The 15999-nt window shown below is 34.2% G+C and overlaps 1 protein-coding gene across 48 annotated transcripts in view; it reads left to right on the top strand.

The window, feature by feature from the left end:
- Positions 1-15999, top strand: part of RIMS2 (regulating synaptic membrane exocytosis 2) — a 724815-nt gene that overhangs the window by 453531 nt on the left and 255285 nt on the right. For all 48 annotated transcript variants that reach the window (XM_078353414.1, XM_078353401.1, XM_035276348.3 and 45 more), the window contains 2 exons: positions 2316-2472; positions 12094-12210. In XM_078353414.1, coding sequence (XP_078209540.1) covers positions 2316-2472; positions 12094-12210 — 274 coding nt within the window. The remainder of the gene's footprint in view (positions 1-2315; positions 2473-12093; positions 12211-15999) is intronic.

The raw sequence follows: 15999 nt of genomic DNA, 5'->3' as shown, positions 1-15999 counted from the left end.
GAGAAAAACTCATCCTCTGAAAAATCATGGACTAAAACAGCAGGGCTTCTGGAAAAACAAGGTTAGGAAAGACCATTCAAAACCCATGAAGCCTGGAAACAGAAGAGTAAAAATCAAAATAACAACACAATTAAAAAGTCATGTAAAAGTTTAAGCAATAAAACTATTTAATGTGCATTTATTATGTAATAGTAGTCTAAAATAAAATAAAGATATCTATATGAAAGGAGTATATCTAGATGAAAAGAAGGATAAGTCTGCAAAGTTATGGCCTCAAGGGGACTATCCACAAACACCAGTAAAGACCCAGGCAGTACATATATCTAAGACAGAGTTTGTGACCAAAGAGCCAAGAGGAAGAACATGGGATGAATGAGCATTGTGTCCAGGTCTGTATTTCTCTGGTTTGCTGCATCCTGCTGTGTTAGTGTACTTTACATTCAACTGTAGTTATTTGCAAGTTGTAGTGGACACTGCTGATGTTCCACCCATATCCCCTTTACCAGCTGGATTACTCATCCCCAGTCATGGGGACTTTTGGTTGTTAACACCTCACAGCTGTCACTCTCTGCAGAATTGCCTAGTCAAATGGAAACCACGCATCTATAAGGTTAAACACCTTGCTGACTCTCTACTGGCAGTCTTCAGCCAATGAGTGGCTAACACAGGAGTACTAAAGTCCAGCCGTCTTACCTCAAACCCCGGGCAATTATTCATGTTTCAGCACATACAGTTGGATCAGGCTGAGAATACATCATTGCTTAGTTTCTTCCCTTTTTTCTTGCCCTATTGTGCTCTTCCCCTTTCTCCTGAGGACACTACTTCACTTATTCATGTGTATGTGAATCCTTGTTTCTAGGAAATCTAATCTAGGGAGATAATATTGTAAAACATTATCATGATAGGAAAAATCACATATGATCAGGTTGTTTTTCTGAGTTATTTCTAAAAGAAATGTTCTAACAGAACACTTTTTTAAAGTGCATAGCAGAGTTCCCAGCACATAGTAAAAGGTCAACTGCTAATATCTACAAAAAGTATGATGAAGATAATGATATTACTTCCTGCTCAGAAATTTTCAGGCTCTTTCCATTACCAACCTCAGGATGTTTTAGATATCTACAACTTGAGTCAAACTTACTTTTCCTACTTATTTCCGTACTGTTGCCCCACACTGAACTGTTGTTTTTCTACCAACTTAGAAGTCCTTCTACTTGGCCGGGCGCGGTGGCTCAAGCCTGTAATCCCAGCACTTTGGGAGGCCGAGGCGGGTGGATCACGAGGTCAAGAGATTGAGACCATCCTGGTCAACAAGGTGAAACCCCGTCTCTACTAAAAATACAAAAATTAGCTGGGCACGGTGGTGCGTGCCTGTAATTCCAACTGCTCAGGAGGCTGAGGCAGGAGAATTGCCTGAACCCCGGAGGCGGAGATTGCGGTGAGCCGAGATCACGTCATTGCACTCCAGCCTGGGGAACAAGAGCAAAACTCCATCTCAAAAAAAAAAAAAAAAAAAAAAGAAGTCCTTCTAGTTTCCTCCCATCTGACCTCATACCAATTGCTTTTTAGTACTCGTTTAGATAGTATCCCTTCTAATATACTTTGTATAAATGTGTGAAATCATTGGGCTGGTACTCTCCTCTGATTGGTCGTATTTTTATTCTCAGACTTGTACTGTATCTCAGCCCCGTCAAATACTGTAAGAAAAATGGCAGCCAGATGCAGTGGCACGAGCTTGTAGTTCCAGCTTCTTTGGAGGCTTAGGTGGGAGGGTCATTTGAGGCCAGCCTAAGCAGCATAGTAAGACCCCCATCTCTTACAAAAAAGCCATTTATACAAGTACTACATATACTTGTAGTAAGAGATGGCTGTTTTCTAAAACTTTTTATCACTTAAAGAAATGATCTTAATGTTTAGCAGTTTTTTATGAGCTTAATAATTTTAAATAATAGAATTATTTGAAGCTTTTCTAGGTCATTGAAGAGATGAAAATATTTTTAGAATAAATTTAAGTCTTTTATTGAAGATAATTAATTGTATGTAAAATTTTACTCTAAGTATATATAAAAGTTTTACCTAGCACAATGCCTCAGATATAGTAACTATCTAAATATTTGAATATCTGTCATTCCTTTTTAATGAATGCTTATAAAATATTTTGTCTTAATAGTATGGTTTATTCATTATACTTTATATTTAATATATTAAAAGTCTTTCAACTTGACCAACATTTTATGTTTTGGAGTAAAGTACAAAATACACAAAAGGACTTAGTATATGCACAACTATAATATTTATAAATTTTTTACCTTTAGATTATCGACATGATGGTCGAGATCTTCAAAGCTCAACATTATCAGTGCCAGAGCAAGTAATGTCATCAAACCATTGTTCACCATCAGGGTCTCCTCATCGAGTAGATGTTATAGGAAGGACTAGATCCTGGTCACCCAGTGTCCCTCCACCACAAAGGTAAGATAGAATACTCATTATATTTGTAGGGTGGCAGTATTAGTCAGCATTCTCCAGAGGCACATAACTAATAGGATATATGTATATATGAAAAGGAGTTTATTAGGGAGAATTGGCTCACATGATTACAAGACAAAGTCCCACCATAGGACTTCTGCAAACTGGTGAAGGAAGAAGCCAGTAGTGGCTCAGTCCCAATGTGAGTCCATTTTTAAAGCCTCAAAACCAGAGAAGCCTACAGCACAGCCTTCAGTCTGTGGTCAAAGGCCTGAGAGCCACCAGTAAGCCACTGGTGCAAGTTCCAGAGTCCAAAGCCCATAGAACCCGGAGTTGGATGTCCTAGGGCAGGAGGAGTGGAAGGCATCATTCAGCACAGGAAAAAGAAAGAAACGAGAAAACTTAGCAAGTAAGGTTATCCCACGTTCTTTACCTGCTTTGTTCTATCTGCATCGCCAGCCACCTGGATGGTGGATTGGGTGGGTCTTTCTTTCCCAGTCCACAGACTCAAATGTCAGTCTCCTCTGGCAACACCCTCACAGACACACCCAGAAACAATACTTTACCAGCCATCTAGGCCTTCTTCATTTCATTCAAGTTGACACCTAATATTAACCATCACAATGGCACTACAGACCTATTTATCATCACATGTCTTTAATAATCTCTAAAGATAAGAGATTCTTATAGAAACATAATTTAAGGGAAAACAAGATGGTTTTATTTATTTAAGGAAAAACCAAATGCTAGTCAAGGAAAAATAAGATGCTATTCAATAACCTACATAATGAGACTAAAATGAAATATGACTTATTTTGTAATTTTAGACAACCTATATGTTATTTTATTGTAATAGCTCAAAATAATTCAGAAGAACCAGTTTTCAATTACATATTGATATATCTAGGTAGAACCAACTAATTATACTCATTAATGATATAGATAATTGGAAATTTAATATATAGGAAAAAATTAAAATCTGACTGATTTTTAAAATTAGGAAGAAATAATCAGAATAATAGTTGTTTAAAGCATGTACAGTGGGAAAAATGGCTAGGAAAATCTGCAGTTCCAGGTGTTAAGCTTACTGAAAATCTCTGATCAAACTGGTAAGTATAGGCAGGCTTCATGGAATAAGAATCATGGAAATAATCGTTGAAGCTATGAAGAAATTTGCACATGATTTATATTGTACATACTTGGAATGTTTAAGAAATTTTGACCAGTTAGAATATGACATACTTATGCATTCTATTTTAAATAAATAACTGAGTATTTGACTTAGAATTATAATTGAGAATTTTACACAGATACTGGATTTTCTAAGAGAGCTTTAGGTTTTTTATGTTTGAAGGATATAAGCACATACTAGGCCAAAAGGGAAGTTGCTGCCCTGAAGGGAAGGACCCAGTCCTGCAGGATTAATCACCTGCTGACTAAAGATTTCCTGGGCCCTGAATAACCAGCAGTGATACCTGGGAACTATGCTGTGGGGATTGGGCTCTGAGACGTGCAGGCTTCATGGGTGACCCGGCACATTCCCACCTATGGTGGCTATGATGAAAGACTGCTTCTGTTTGAGAAAACAGAGGGAAAACTAAGGTGACTTTGTCTTGTAGCTTAGATGTCAGCTCAGCCGCAGTGGGTTAGGAGTAACAAGCAGGCTCTTGGGGTCCCTGAGTCTAAGCTTAGTCTCTTAGCATTTCTATATCTGCCCTGCGCCAGAGGGGAGCCTATTGCCCTGAAGGGTCAGTCCCAGGCCTGGCTGCATTCACCACAGCTGACAGAAGAAACCTTGGCTTTTCAGTGAACATAGCAGTGGTCTGACAGAACCTCCTTGTGGGCTACTGGTGGTAGATCACACAGGGAGAGGCTCTTCTACCTGTGGAAAAGGGAGGGAAGAGCAGGAAGGACTTTGTATTATGGTTTGAGTGCCAGCTTAACCACAGTAGAATATAACATCATGCAAATTTCTAGGGTGTTTGCTCCAGTCCCTGGCTCCCTGATAACATCTGTGGATCTGATAAGGGCCTACCACCCTGAAGTGAAAGACCCAAAGTTGGCTGGCTTTGCCGCCTGGTGATTGTAGAGCCCTAGGACCTTGAGTGAACATAGGTAGTGGTTACAGTGGACCATGGGCAAGACTTAGCGCTGTTCTGGCTTCAGGTCCTACCCTGTGCAGTCCCAGTGGTAGTAGCCACAGGGGTGCTTGCATCACAGAGCGCCCCTCAGCAGAGAGAGAGAGAAAGAGACTCCATTTGTTTGGGAGAAAGTAAGGGAAAAGAATAAGAGTCTCTGGTAATCCAGAGAATTCTTCTGGATCTTATCAAAGACCACCAAGGCAGTACTTCTGTGAGTCTACAAAAAAAAGCATTATTGGGCTTGGTGCCCAAGTCTCTTGGAATACCCAGAAAGCCTTCCCATGAAGAATGGGCATGTACAAGCCAAGACTGCAATAAATACCTAACTCTTCAATGCCAAGACACCAAAGACCATCTGCAAGCATCAAGATTATCTAGGAAAACATGACTTCACCAAATGAACTAAATAGGCACCAGGGACCAATCCTTGAGAAACAGAGATGTGACCGATGTGAACTTTCAGATAGCAAATTCAAAACTGCTGTTTTGAGGAAACTCAATGAAATTCAATATAACACAGAGAAGGAATTCCAAGTTCTATAAGTTTAACAAAGAGATTGAAATAATTAAAAATAGGCAGAAATTCTAGTGTTGAAAAATGCAATTGAAATACTGAAGAACACATCAGTGTCACTTAATAGCAGAATAGATCAAGCAGGAGAAAGAATTAGTGACCTTCAAGAGACCATTTGAAAATACATAGAGCAGAAAAAGAAAAACAATAAACAATGAAGCATACCTGTAAGATCTAGAAAATAGCCATTTTTAAGTACTTGGAACTCTTCAGATTCTCCTTATTTTACAGTTTCTTTTTAAATTTATGAAGTAGAAAGCATTGTTTTGTAAACTGCTTTTTAAATAAATAGCCTAGTCTCTTATCCTCTTTAACGTGGATTAAAAGCGAAGTTCTGCAAATGGGAGAGTGTTCACAGTAGATAGCTCGGATTGATTGAACACCTTTGAGGAAGAGACTCCCGCATGAGATACCAGCATTCTTATGAATATTTCCTATGTATGTTCTTTATTTTGTCATTTTTCTCAACCCTGTCCCCAAGCACATCTTCTTTCCTTTTTACTATATCTATGTAGGGAAAAAAAATAAACAAAAAATTGCACTTATGTTCCACTCCCAAAAGGTGATTGTTTGTTTCAAAAACCATTTCTGTTTTGGTTTTGTTTTGGTCAGTTTATTGCATAAGTGACAAGTTTGGGTGCTTTTGACACTTACTTATGAGGGGGAGGGAGATGAGAATTACCTGTCCTTCAGTAGGCTGTCAAAGTAATTTATGTGTAAGTAAAAAGGGAAAATTGAATAGATGCCAAAGTCATTTATTCAGTCCTTAGTTTTCTTATGTGGCATTACTGCATCTGCTAGTTAGTGAGAAAGCAACCTCAGCTTTTGCTGCTTCCTTCCCTGCCTGCTAACACACTTGATGTGTGGAAACAGCCCTCAAGTATCTGTCAGATTGCCTATATGAAGTATTGATAAGGTATTCTTGTCAGTTTAGAAATGGACTGGATAAAACATACTTTGTTGTCATTATTTTATTTTTCTTAACATACCCTATGTTATGAAAATTATATTGCCATTAATAACCAAGATGCTAAATGAGTATTACAACTGGCTAATATCATTTTTTGCATATAAGGGTGTGTATATTTGGAATTGATATGAGAAATTCATTTGTAACCATTTGACTGATACTGCACAACAAACACAGATACCTACAGACTCCATTTTCATTTTCTTCTGTTCTTTATGATAATGATATTTGTAGACTGGTTAAATAAACTTACCTTAACTTATCTAAATGAAATTACCTTATCTGTAATAAACTTTGTAGATCTGTGGGAGAGAAGAAGAAAGTAGCCTGAAAAGAGCAAAGCTACGAGTTATTGACTCTAAAAAAGATAGAAAACAATACAAAAGATCAGCGAAACAGAAAAGTTGTTTTTTCGAAAGATAAACAAAATTGACAAACCTTTAGCCAGACTAACAAAGGAAAAAAGAGAGAAGACCCAAATAAACCAAATCAGAGGTGAAGAGGGACACCTTAAAACTGATACCACAGAAATTCAAAGGATAATTAGTGGCTGCTGTGAGCAACTATATGCCAATACATTGGAAAATATAGAGGAAATGCATAAATTCCTAGACACTTACAAGATTGAGCCATGAAGAAATCCAATAGCTAAACAGATAAGTAACAAATAACAAATAAAAACCATAATGAACAGTCTCCCAGTAAAGAAAACCCTGAACCCAATGGCTTCACTGCTGAATTCTAACAAACATTTAAAGAACCAGTACCAATTCTACTCAAACTATTTCAAAAAGTAAAGGAGGAGAGAATACTTCCAAACTCATTCTACCAGGCCATTATTACTTTGATATCAAAACCAAAGACACATCAAAAAAAGAAAACTAGAGCCCAATATCTCTGATGAATATTGATGCAGAAATCCTTAAAAAAATACTAACAAACTGAATTCAGTAATACATGAGAAAGGTCATTCATCATGACCACGTGAAATTTATTTTTGAGATGCAAGGATGATTTGGATACAAATCGTTTAACATGATATATCATGAAGTACTAAAACCACATGATTATTTTAATTGATGCTGAAAAAGCATTTGAAAAAATTCAACATCTCTTCAAGATAAAAACCGTCAAAAAACTGGGGATACAGGGAACATACCTCAACATGATAAAAGCCATATACAACAGACTCACAACTAGTATCATACTGAATGTAGAAAAGCTGAACGCCTTTCCTCTAAGATCTAGAACACAGTAAGGATGCCCGGTTTTGCCACTTTTATTGAGCATAGTACTGGAAGTCCTAGCTAGTGCAATCAGACAAGAGAAGTAAATAAAGGTCATCTACATTGTAAAGTTAGAAGTCAAAGTTATTCTTGTTTGCAGATGACATGATCTTATATTTGGAAAAACCTAAAGACTCCACTAAAAAACTATTCAAATTGATAAATTCAGTAAAATTTCAGGATACAAGATCAACATACAAAAATCAGTAGCATTTCTATATAGCAACAGTGAACCACCTGAAAAAATCAAGAAAGTAATTTCATTTATAACAATCACAAATAAAATTAAATGCCTAGAAATTTACTTAATGAAAGAAATGAAAGATCTCTACAATGAAAACTATAAAACACTGGTACAGGAAATTGAAGATGACACACACAAGAGTATTTCATTTCATGGACTGATGTAATCAATATTGCTAAACTTCCTATATGACCCAAAGCAATCCACAGATTCAATGCAATCCCTATCAGAATACCAACGACATTCTTCATAGAAATTGAAGAAATAATTCTAAAATTTATGTGGAGCCAAAAAAGACCTAGAATAGCCAAAGCTATTGTGAGCAAAAATAACAAAACTGAAGGAATCACATTATCTTTCTTCAAATTATACTACAGAGTTATAATAACTGAAACAGCACAGTATGGCATAAAAACAGACATGTAGACCAATGGAACACAATAGAGAACCCAGAAACAAATCTACCCACCTACAGGGAACTCATTTTTGATAAAGGTGCCAAGAGCATACAATGGAGAAAGAAAAGTCTCTTCAATAAATGGTGCTGGGAAAACTGAATGTCTATATGCAGAATAATGAAACTTGACCTCTATCTCTTACTATATGCAAAAATAAAATTAAAATGGATTAAAGATCTAAATCTATGGATTAAAATGGAATGGATTAAAGACCTCAAACTATGAAACTGCTACAAGAAAACATTCAAGAAATTCTCCGGGACATCAGTCTGAGCAAATTCCTTGAGTAATACCCCACACACAAGCAAACAAAGCAAAAGTGGACAAAAGGGATCATATCAAGTTAAAAAGCTTCAACACAGCAAAGGAAATAACAAAATGAAGAGACAACCCACAGAATGGGAGGAAATATTTGCAAAGAAACTATCCACCTGTAAAGGGATTTATAACCAGAATGTGTTAGGAACTCAAACAACTCTATAGCAAAAAAATATTCAATAAGCCAATTTAAAAATGTGTAAAAGATTTAATAGAAATTTCTCAAAAGAAGACATACAAATAGCAAACAGGCATATCAGAAGGTTCTCAACATCACTGATCATCAAAGAAATGCAAATCAAAGCTACAATGACATGTTAACTTATCCCAGTTAAAATGGCTTATATTAAAAAACAAAAATAACAAATGCTGACAAGTATGTGAAGAAAAGGGAACCCTTGTATGCTGTTGTTTGGAATGTAAATTAGTATAATCACTATGGAGAACAGTTTGGAGGTTCCTCAAGAAGCTAGAATTAGAGCTACCATATGATCCATCATCCCACTGCTTGGTAAATACCAAAAAGAAGGGAAATCAATATATCAGAGACATATTTGCACTATCATGTTTGTTGCAATACTGTTCACAATAGCCAAGATTTGGAAGCAACCTACATGTCCACTAGCATATGAATGAATACAGAAAATGTATTTATGCATGATGGAGTACTATTCAGCTAGAAAGAAATAAGATTCTGTCATTTGCAAAGACATGGATGGAACTGGAGGTCATTACATCAAGAGAAATAAGACAGACACAGAAACAGAAACATTTCATGCTCTCACTTATTTGTGGGATCTAAAAATCAAAACAATTTAACATATGGAGATGGAGAGCAGAAGGACAGTTACTAGAAGCTGGGATGGGTGGCAGGGGGTGAAGGGGATGTGGAGATGGTTAATGGGTACAAAGAATGGAAAGAATAAATAGAACCTAGTGTTTGATAGCAGAACAGGGTGACTGTAGTCAAAATAATTTAATTGTACACTTTAAGATAACTAAAAGAGTATAATTCAATTCTGTGTAAGACAAAGGATAAATGCTTGAAGGGATGGATTTCCTATTTTCCATGTTGGAATTATTACGTAGTTTGTGCCCTTAACACTGTATTCATAAAAGTGCAGATATCTTTTTTATTTCAATTTTTAAATTTTGTGAGTACGTAGTAGGTGTATATATTTATGGAATTAATAAAGATTAGGGAAAACTCAGTGACACTGAGACAAAATGAAACACAGACAGTAAGAAAAACAAGTGAAAGATAAGAGAGAACGTATGTTAACCCAAAAGTTAGTTATTTGAAAACATCGATGACATCAGTACAATAAAAGGACTGTCTATGAAAAATGAGAGGTATAAATAAATAAAACTTTGAAAAAGGGAAACAACTACAGGTAAGAAAAATACTTAAAAATAATCATTATGAAATTGTTATTAAATTTCTCAATGTAGGCAAAATTGTTACATTTCTGAAATAGGTATAAAGTATTTAAATTGACAGGAGAAGAAATGAAAGTAAAATAGCAACCAGCAAATAGGTTGAAATGGTACTCAGAGACAAACTACTCTTTTCCAACCATCCACTCATAAAAAGAATTTCAGACTAAAAAAGATATTACAGGTAGGTTTGAACCAAGTTTTTGAGAACTAATTGCTGTTCTAAACAGATGACTCTAGAAACAGATAAAGAAGGAAAGTTGCCTAATTCTTTTTCTGGAACTAACATAACCTTAACTCTAATTCTTACAGAATGATGAAATATTATAATCCATTTTCTTTTTTTTTTTTTTTTTTCCAAAGTCAGTCTCACTATGTTGCCCAGGCTAGAGTGGAAATCCTGGGCTCAAGCAATCCTCTAGGACCAGATACTGTGTCTATGTGCCTCTGTGTTCAGCTTAAGAAAACCATTTTAGTTACAAACAGATGTAAGAAATCTTACTTTAAGTAAATCTAACCATGGATTTAAATCATAATGGTGAGACACCAGAAAAATGGTTATGGTAATTTATATATTAGTGGACAAATGGGGAAATAAATCTTACTAGCAGCAGAAAAAAATTAATTGTTCAACTTCTATTCACATAAAATAGTAAACTAGAAGAGAACCACCTACACTTCATAAAGGCTAAATAAAGAAAGCATTATATTTAATGGAAAAACTTTAGAGGAATTTACATTAATAGCAGAAATAAGAGTCAGATGTTTATTAATATTGTCATTGCTTAAAATAGTACTTCAGGTCCTGAAAAAATGTTAAGAAAAGGAAATGAAAGGAAGTAAGTAAGAGGTTTTAGGATTGGAAGAGATTGGAAAAGAAGAGATGAAAACCATCATCATTTGTTGATAATAGGATTATCTACATAGGAAACTCAATATAATCAAAATATTAAAACTGATATAAAAGTTCTGCCAAATAGCTGGCCATAGATCAACTTATAATATGGGTAATAATTAGTTGGAAAATATAGTAAAATGTAAGTACTATTCTCAAAAGTAACCCAAAGTAGCTAACAATTCATGTACTAAGAATTCACAGGACCTTTTTAAGTAACAACTTCAGGTAAGGAACTAATGAGAGAGATGTCCTATGCATGGGTAGAATAACTTCATATAATAAAGATATCAATTGTCCATAAAGTAATTTATGAATGTAATGCCATAAGAAACACAATTTTATGTGCAATTTTTATAAACTTGTTCTAGGCATTATATGAAAATATAAAGACATGCCAATAAATCTATTTCAAAAAAAGAAGAGAAAAATTTACCAGCAGGCATGAGGAATTAAAAATAGGATGGAACTTGAATAACAGCAGCAAAATAGACATACTGAAGGGAATCAATAGTAAAAGAATAATATATATACATTTATACTGATATTTATATGTGAACTTGACACATGAGAAAGTGGCACCACAATTAATATGGAAAGGGTGGGTCAGACAGGATGGGAAAATTAGCTCACCAATGGAATATATTAAAAAGCTGGACTCATATCTTTCACCCTACAATGTGATGTGCCATATCTTAATTGTGCTTTAAAGGGCTGTTGTGTGTCATTACGGATGAGGTGAGAGTTGAATCAAGAGTTTACTTAGATAGCTATTGTTATGGTATATCCACAAAGAAGGTAATTTGGACTAGGGTGGTATCAAGGGAGATGGTGCAAAATGCAAAGTGTGTAAATTTTGACTTGTTCTCCTAAGCTCTGAACTCATGTTCAGCCACCTATGAGGCATCACTATCTCCATTCGTATAGGTCATGTATACAGATGTGTCTAACACTGAACATATTTTCTCCAAATAAATCTACTCCTCTTGAGTACATTATTGAATATCAGCACTAGAGACCTGGTAGCCATCCATTAACAACTTTGATGGTCCTTATCGTATCCCCACTGTTATTAGCTTAATTTGAGCTTCTTATGCTACATCTGTTGTAGCAGTAATATTACTTACCTGTCAACCTTCAACTGAAACTTAGACCTTTAGCTGGGGATGCAATTAGTTAAAACAAAATTTGGACTTCACGATATAGTAAATTTTTCTTTTTCTATTGTTTTTTAAAATAATCCTTGTTTCTTAGTATTTAAAATTATTTACTAAAATATTTAATGGACCTTGTTGTTTTAGTCGGAATGTGGAACAGGGGCTTCGAGGGACACGCGCTACTACTGGACATTATAATACAATTAGCCGAATGGATAGACATCGTGTCATGGATGACCATTATTCTCCAGATAGAGACAGGTAAATATGATTAAATACTATTAGACCTTATTATTAATATAATCACTGCTTCCAGGAAGGGGTTACCGTAAAATATTTTCACCTACTCCTTTATCTTAGTTTCTAAACCAACATTTTTCTGTTACAATACTTACATTATTTCTTATGACTGCCACATTGTTAAAAATAAATAAATACAAACCACCTTTTCTCTGGTAAGAAAAAAGAAAATCATGTTTCTTTTGCCATTTTGGTTTTTTGTTTGATCAAAACAGTTAAGTTAGTGAATCTGTACAAGTGATTATAATATTAATTAGAATGAAACCAAGATGTTTTATTATTTTTGCCTTGTCATAAACAAATATATATATCTATATATTTGTGTGTGTGTGTGTGTGTATATATATATATATATATATATATATATATACATACTTTAATGAGGCAAAAGATTTTAAGGTCTTTTACATTCATCAGAGAAATTGGTGTGACTTTTCACATATGGAAGTATTGAGACAGAGTCTGATTTGTTGAGGAAACATTTTATCATGATTCATGAAGAGGTTTTTCCTCATGGCTTTCAGTAAACCTTATAAGCATCTTAAAGATTGATTGCTGTATTTGGAAGAACTCTCTGAATTTGCTCCATTTAATGTGACAAACTTGGAAGTAATATGGTATGTTACAATGCTTACATTAACTACTGTTAACATTTTTAAGTTAAGCAAATTGATAAACTTTCTAATTCATGCTTTGGTTATACATGAAGTAAATGCTATCATATTTTTCCCAAACTATTCAAAGGATATGATAAAATAATGAAGGAACTCAGAAGTCCTTTTGTATGCATCCTAAACCGATTTTAGGAAGAATATTTGCGGTTGTCTAAATTAAGATTATACTTAATTCATGCTTATAATTTCACTGTGATTTAGGATACTTTTCCAGGAGTAAAGAGGGGATATTGCAGTCTTCAATAGTGTCTAACAAGTATTGGCTTTTGTGCCTGAGTTCTAAGAAGACATTATATCTAAGAAATTATTAAATTAATAGTGCTATTAGTGATAAATGAAAGTTAATGTAGTATTTTATTTTATTTTAATTTGCTTAACTTTTTATAGTAATCTGTATCTTTAGAGGTAATTATAGTTATGCTACCTATAGAAGTTGATGCCTATCAAGTATAACTGTAATAGAAAGAAGGATAACTATGTTGGCATGGTTAGGAGTTGAAAGGAGTCATATTAGAATGAATGAAGAGGTATTTTAGTTGCCTAATGGCATTTTAATGAGCTTGATCATTTCTGGAAATTATTTATATACCAAATCACAAACTCCTTGTTCATTGAAGGTTTGTTAATGGAAATGATGAGAGAGAAAAGTCTCAAATGAATTTAAACTTCCTTCAATTTTATGTAAACTTTTATTTTAATGAAAAAGGACTTGATGTTTTCTTTAAGACAAGTAATTACGTTCTAAATCTTGCAGAAAAAAATAAAATTAACATCTATAATAAATACTTATAAACAAAAATGATTGCTATCATGACAAATGCATAACATTTTATAAATATTTAAAGGCAAATGACCCTAGGTTTAATGGCAACAAAACTTCCTATTAAAACAATCCTTGGTATTGGTTAATATAGTCATATTAGGTAATTATCATGTCAGAGATATCCTACAGTTTTTATGTCTATCCCAATTTATCTCTACAGCTGAAATGTCATTATATTTTTAATTTTTATTTTTAAAATTTATAAGTCTTTTAGTCAAGCAGAAATGTTCCTACAGTTATTTTCTGAAGTTTTGGAGAAAATTGATCCACGTGGCTTTTATTTTTCTTTTAGAGCACTGTAGATCCCAGATCACAATTACTCTTAATTGTGAGCCGCCTTAAAGCTTTTTCTTCAAATAAGTAAAATATAATTTTATTTAAATAGGAATAGAAAACCAATTCTAACATTATTTGGATTATTTGTGTAATCAATATTCATTAACATGAGGAATAAAAAAATCAAAAAGTTCAATATTATTCATGTACATAGTCTATAACATTATTAAACAACAAGTTCTTAATTTCTGTTTTATCTTAATATTCTAAGAGTTTTGGTAATAAAATGCATATGGGTGCATTGTGATTTTTAGAAGGTAAGAATACTCTAGAAGTTCTACAGTGAATTTTCATGAATAGCATTTTAATCAATAATACTGTTGATCAAAAAGCCTAAGAGAGAATTTCCTTTGAGATAATAAGAATGATTTAGGTATTTTGAGAGGTACAATAACCTTTCGTGTCAGAAAGAATCGTTGCACTGGACTAGAATAGTATGAATAGTATTTTATTGAATGTAATATGTAATATTATTTTACTGAATCTTTTATAGGATTTCAAACAAAATGGCCTTGATTTTGAATATAGAATTTTACCTCTTGCTACCTGTGGGTTTTTTTTTTTTTTTTTGAAAATTAATGTCTTTGACTCTTGGTTTTCTTACCTGTAAACTTAGAATATGATATCAACTTTACTGAGTTGTATAGATTAAATGACACTGCCTCCAATTTATAGTATGTACTGAAAATACAAGCCTTAACCATACCATTTTAAAAGGATATATTCACTTGAAAATAATTTACATTTAGTGTGCTTAGTAATTAAGGAAAAAAAAAGAGCTAGAGAGAGAACTCAGCCAGTTAATGTAGTGTTGTTTTTGTTTTTTTGTTTTGTTTTGTTTTGAGACAGTCTTGCTCCCTCACCCAGGCTGGAGTGCAATGGTGCAATCTCGGCTCACTGCAACCTCTGCCTCCTGGGCTCAAGCAATTCTCCTGCCTCAGCATCCCAAGTAGCTGGGATTACAGGTGCCTGCCACTATACCCAGCTAATACTTAGTTTTAGTTTTTTGTATTATTAGTAGAGATGGGGTTTTGCCATTTTGGCCAGCCTGATCTCAAACTCCTGACCTCACATGATCGACCCATCTTGGCCTCCAAAGTGCTGGGATTACAGGAGTGAGCCACTGCACCCTGCTTATGTAGAATTTTTTTTTTAGTTTCATATAGAATGAATATAGTGCATGAATTGGACCTTGAAAAATGGTCACATTTATCCAGGCAAAAGTAGACTATATTGAGTAAGAAATGATGTTATTTGCCATTCATTGATAGTATTTAAACTTGGGTGGTGTATGGAGAAGATACAGTATTTATATCCTTTCTATAGGTAATAAAATAATTTATATATGTATTTATAAATATATAATATAATTTATATATGTATATATACACACACACATACATACATCCTTTTTTTATATATATACACACACACACATACATACATACATACATACATACATACATACATACATACATACATTTTCTTTTTGAGACACAGTTTCACTCTTGTTGCCCAAGCTGGAGTACAGTGGTGCGATCTTGGCTCCCTGCAACCTCTAACTCTTGGGTTCAAGTAATTCTTCTTCCTCAGCCTCCCAAGTAGCTGGAATTACAGGCGCTTGCCACTGGCTATTTTTTTCTATATTTTAGTAGAGATGGGGTTTCACCATGTTGGCCAGGCTGCTCTTGAACTTTTTAAAATTAGGTCTTTGTATCTCACTGTATTATCATTAGTCAAAATCCTATTCTGCTTTGAAAAGTAAATAGATTCTTTACAAGTAATTTAGAAACCTGGATACAAGGACTCAGCTAAAACAGGGATTATTAAGCATATCTTTCATCTTCTACCTCCCTTCTCCCACTTTTTATACCATTGTTTTCCTGATACGTCCTGGTAACTACTACAACTAGGAAT

The sequence above is a fragment of the Callithrix jacchus genome, chromosome 16 (genome assembly GCF_049354715.1).
Source record: "Callithrix jacchus isolate 240 chromosome 16, calJac240_pri, whole genome shotgun sequence".
Lineage (NCBI taxonomy): Eukaryota > Metazoa > Chordata > Mammalia > Primates > Cebidae > Callithrix > Callithrix jacchus.
This window is presented reverse-complemented; position numbering and strand designations above follow the sequence as displayed.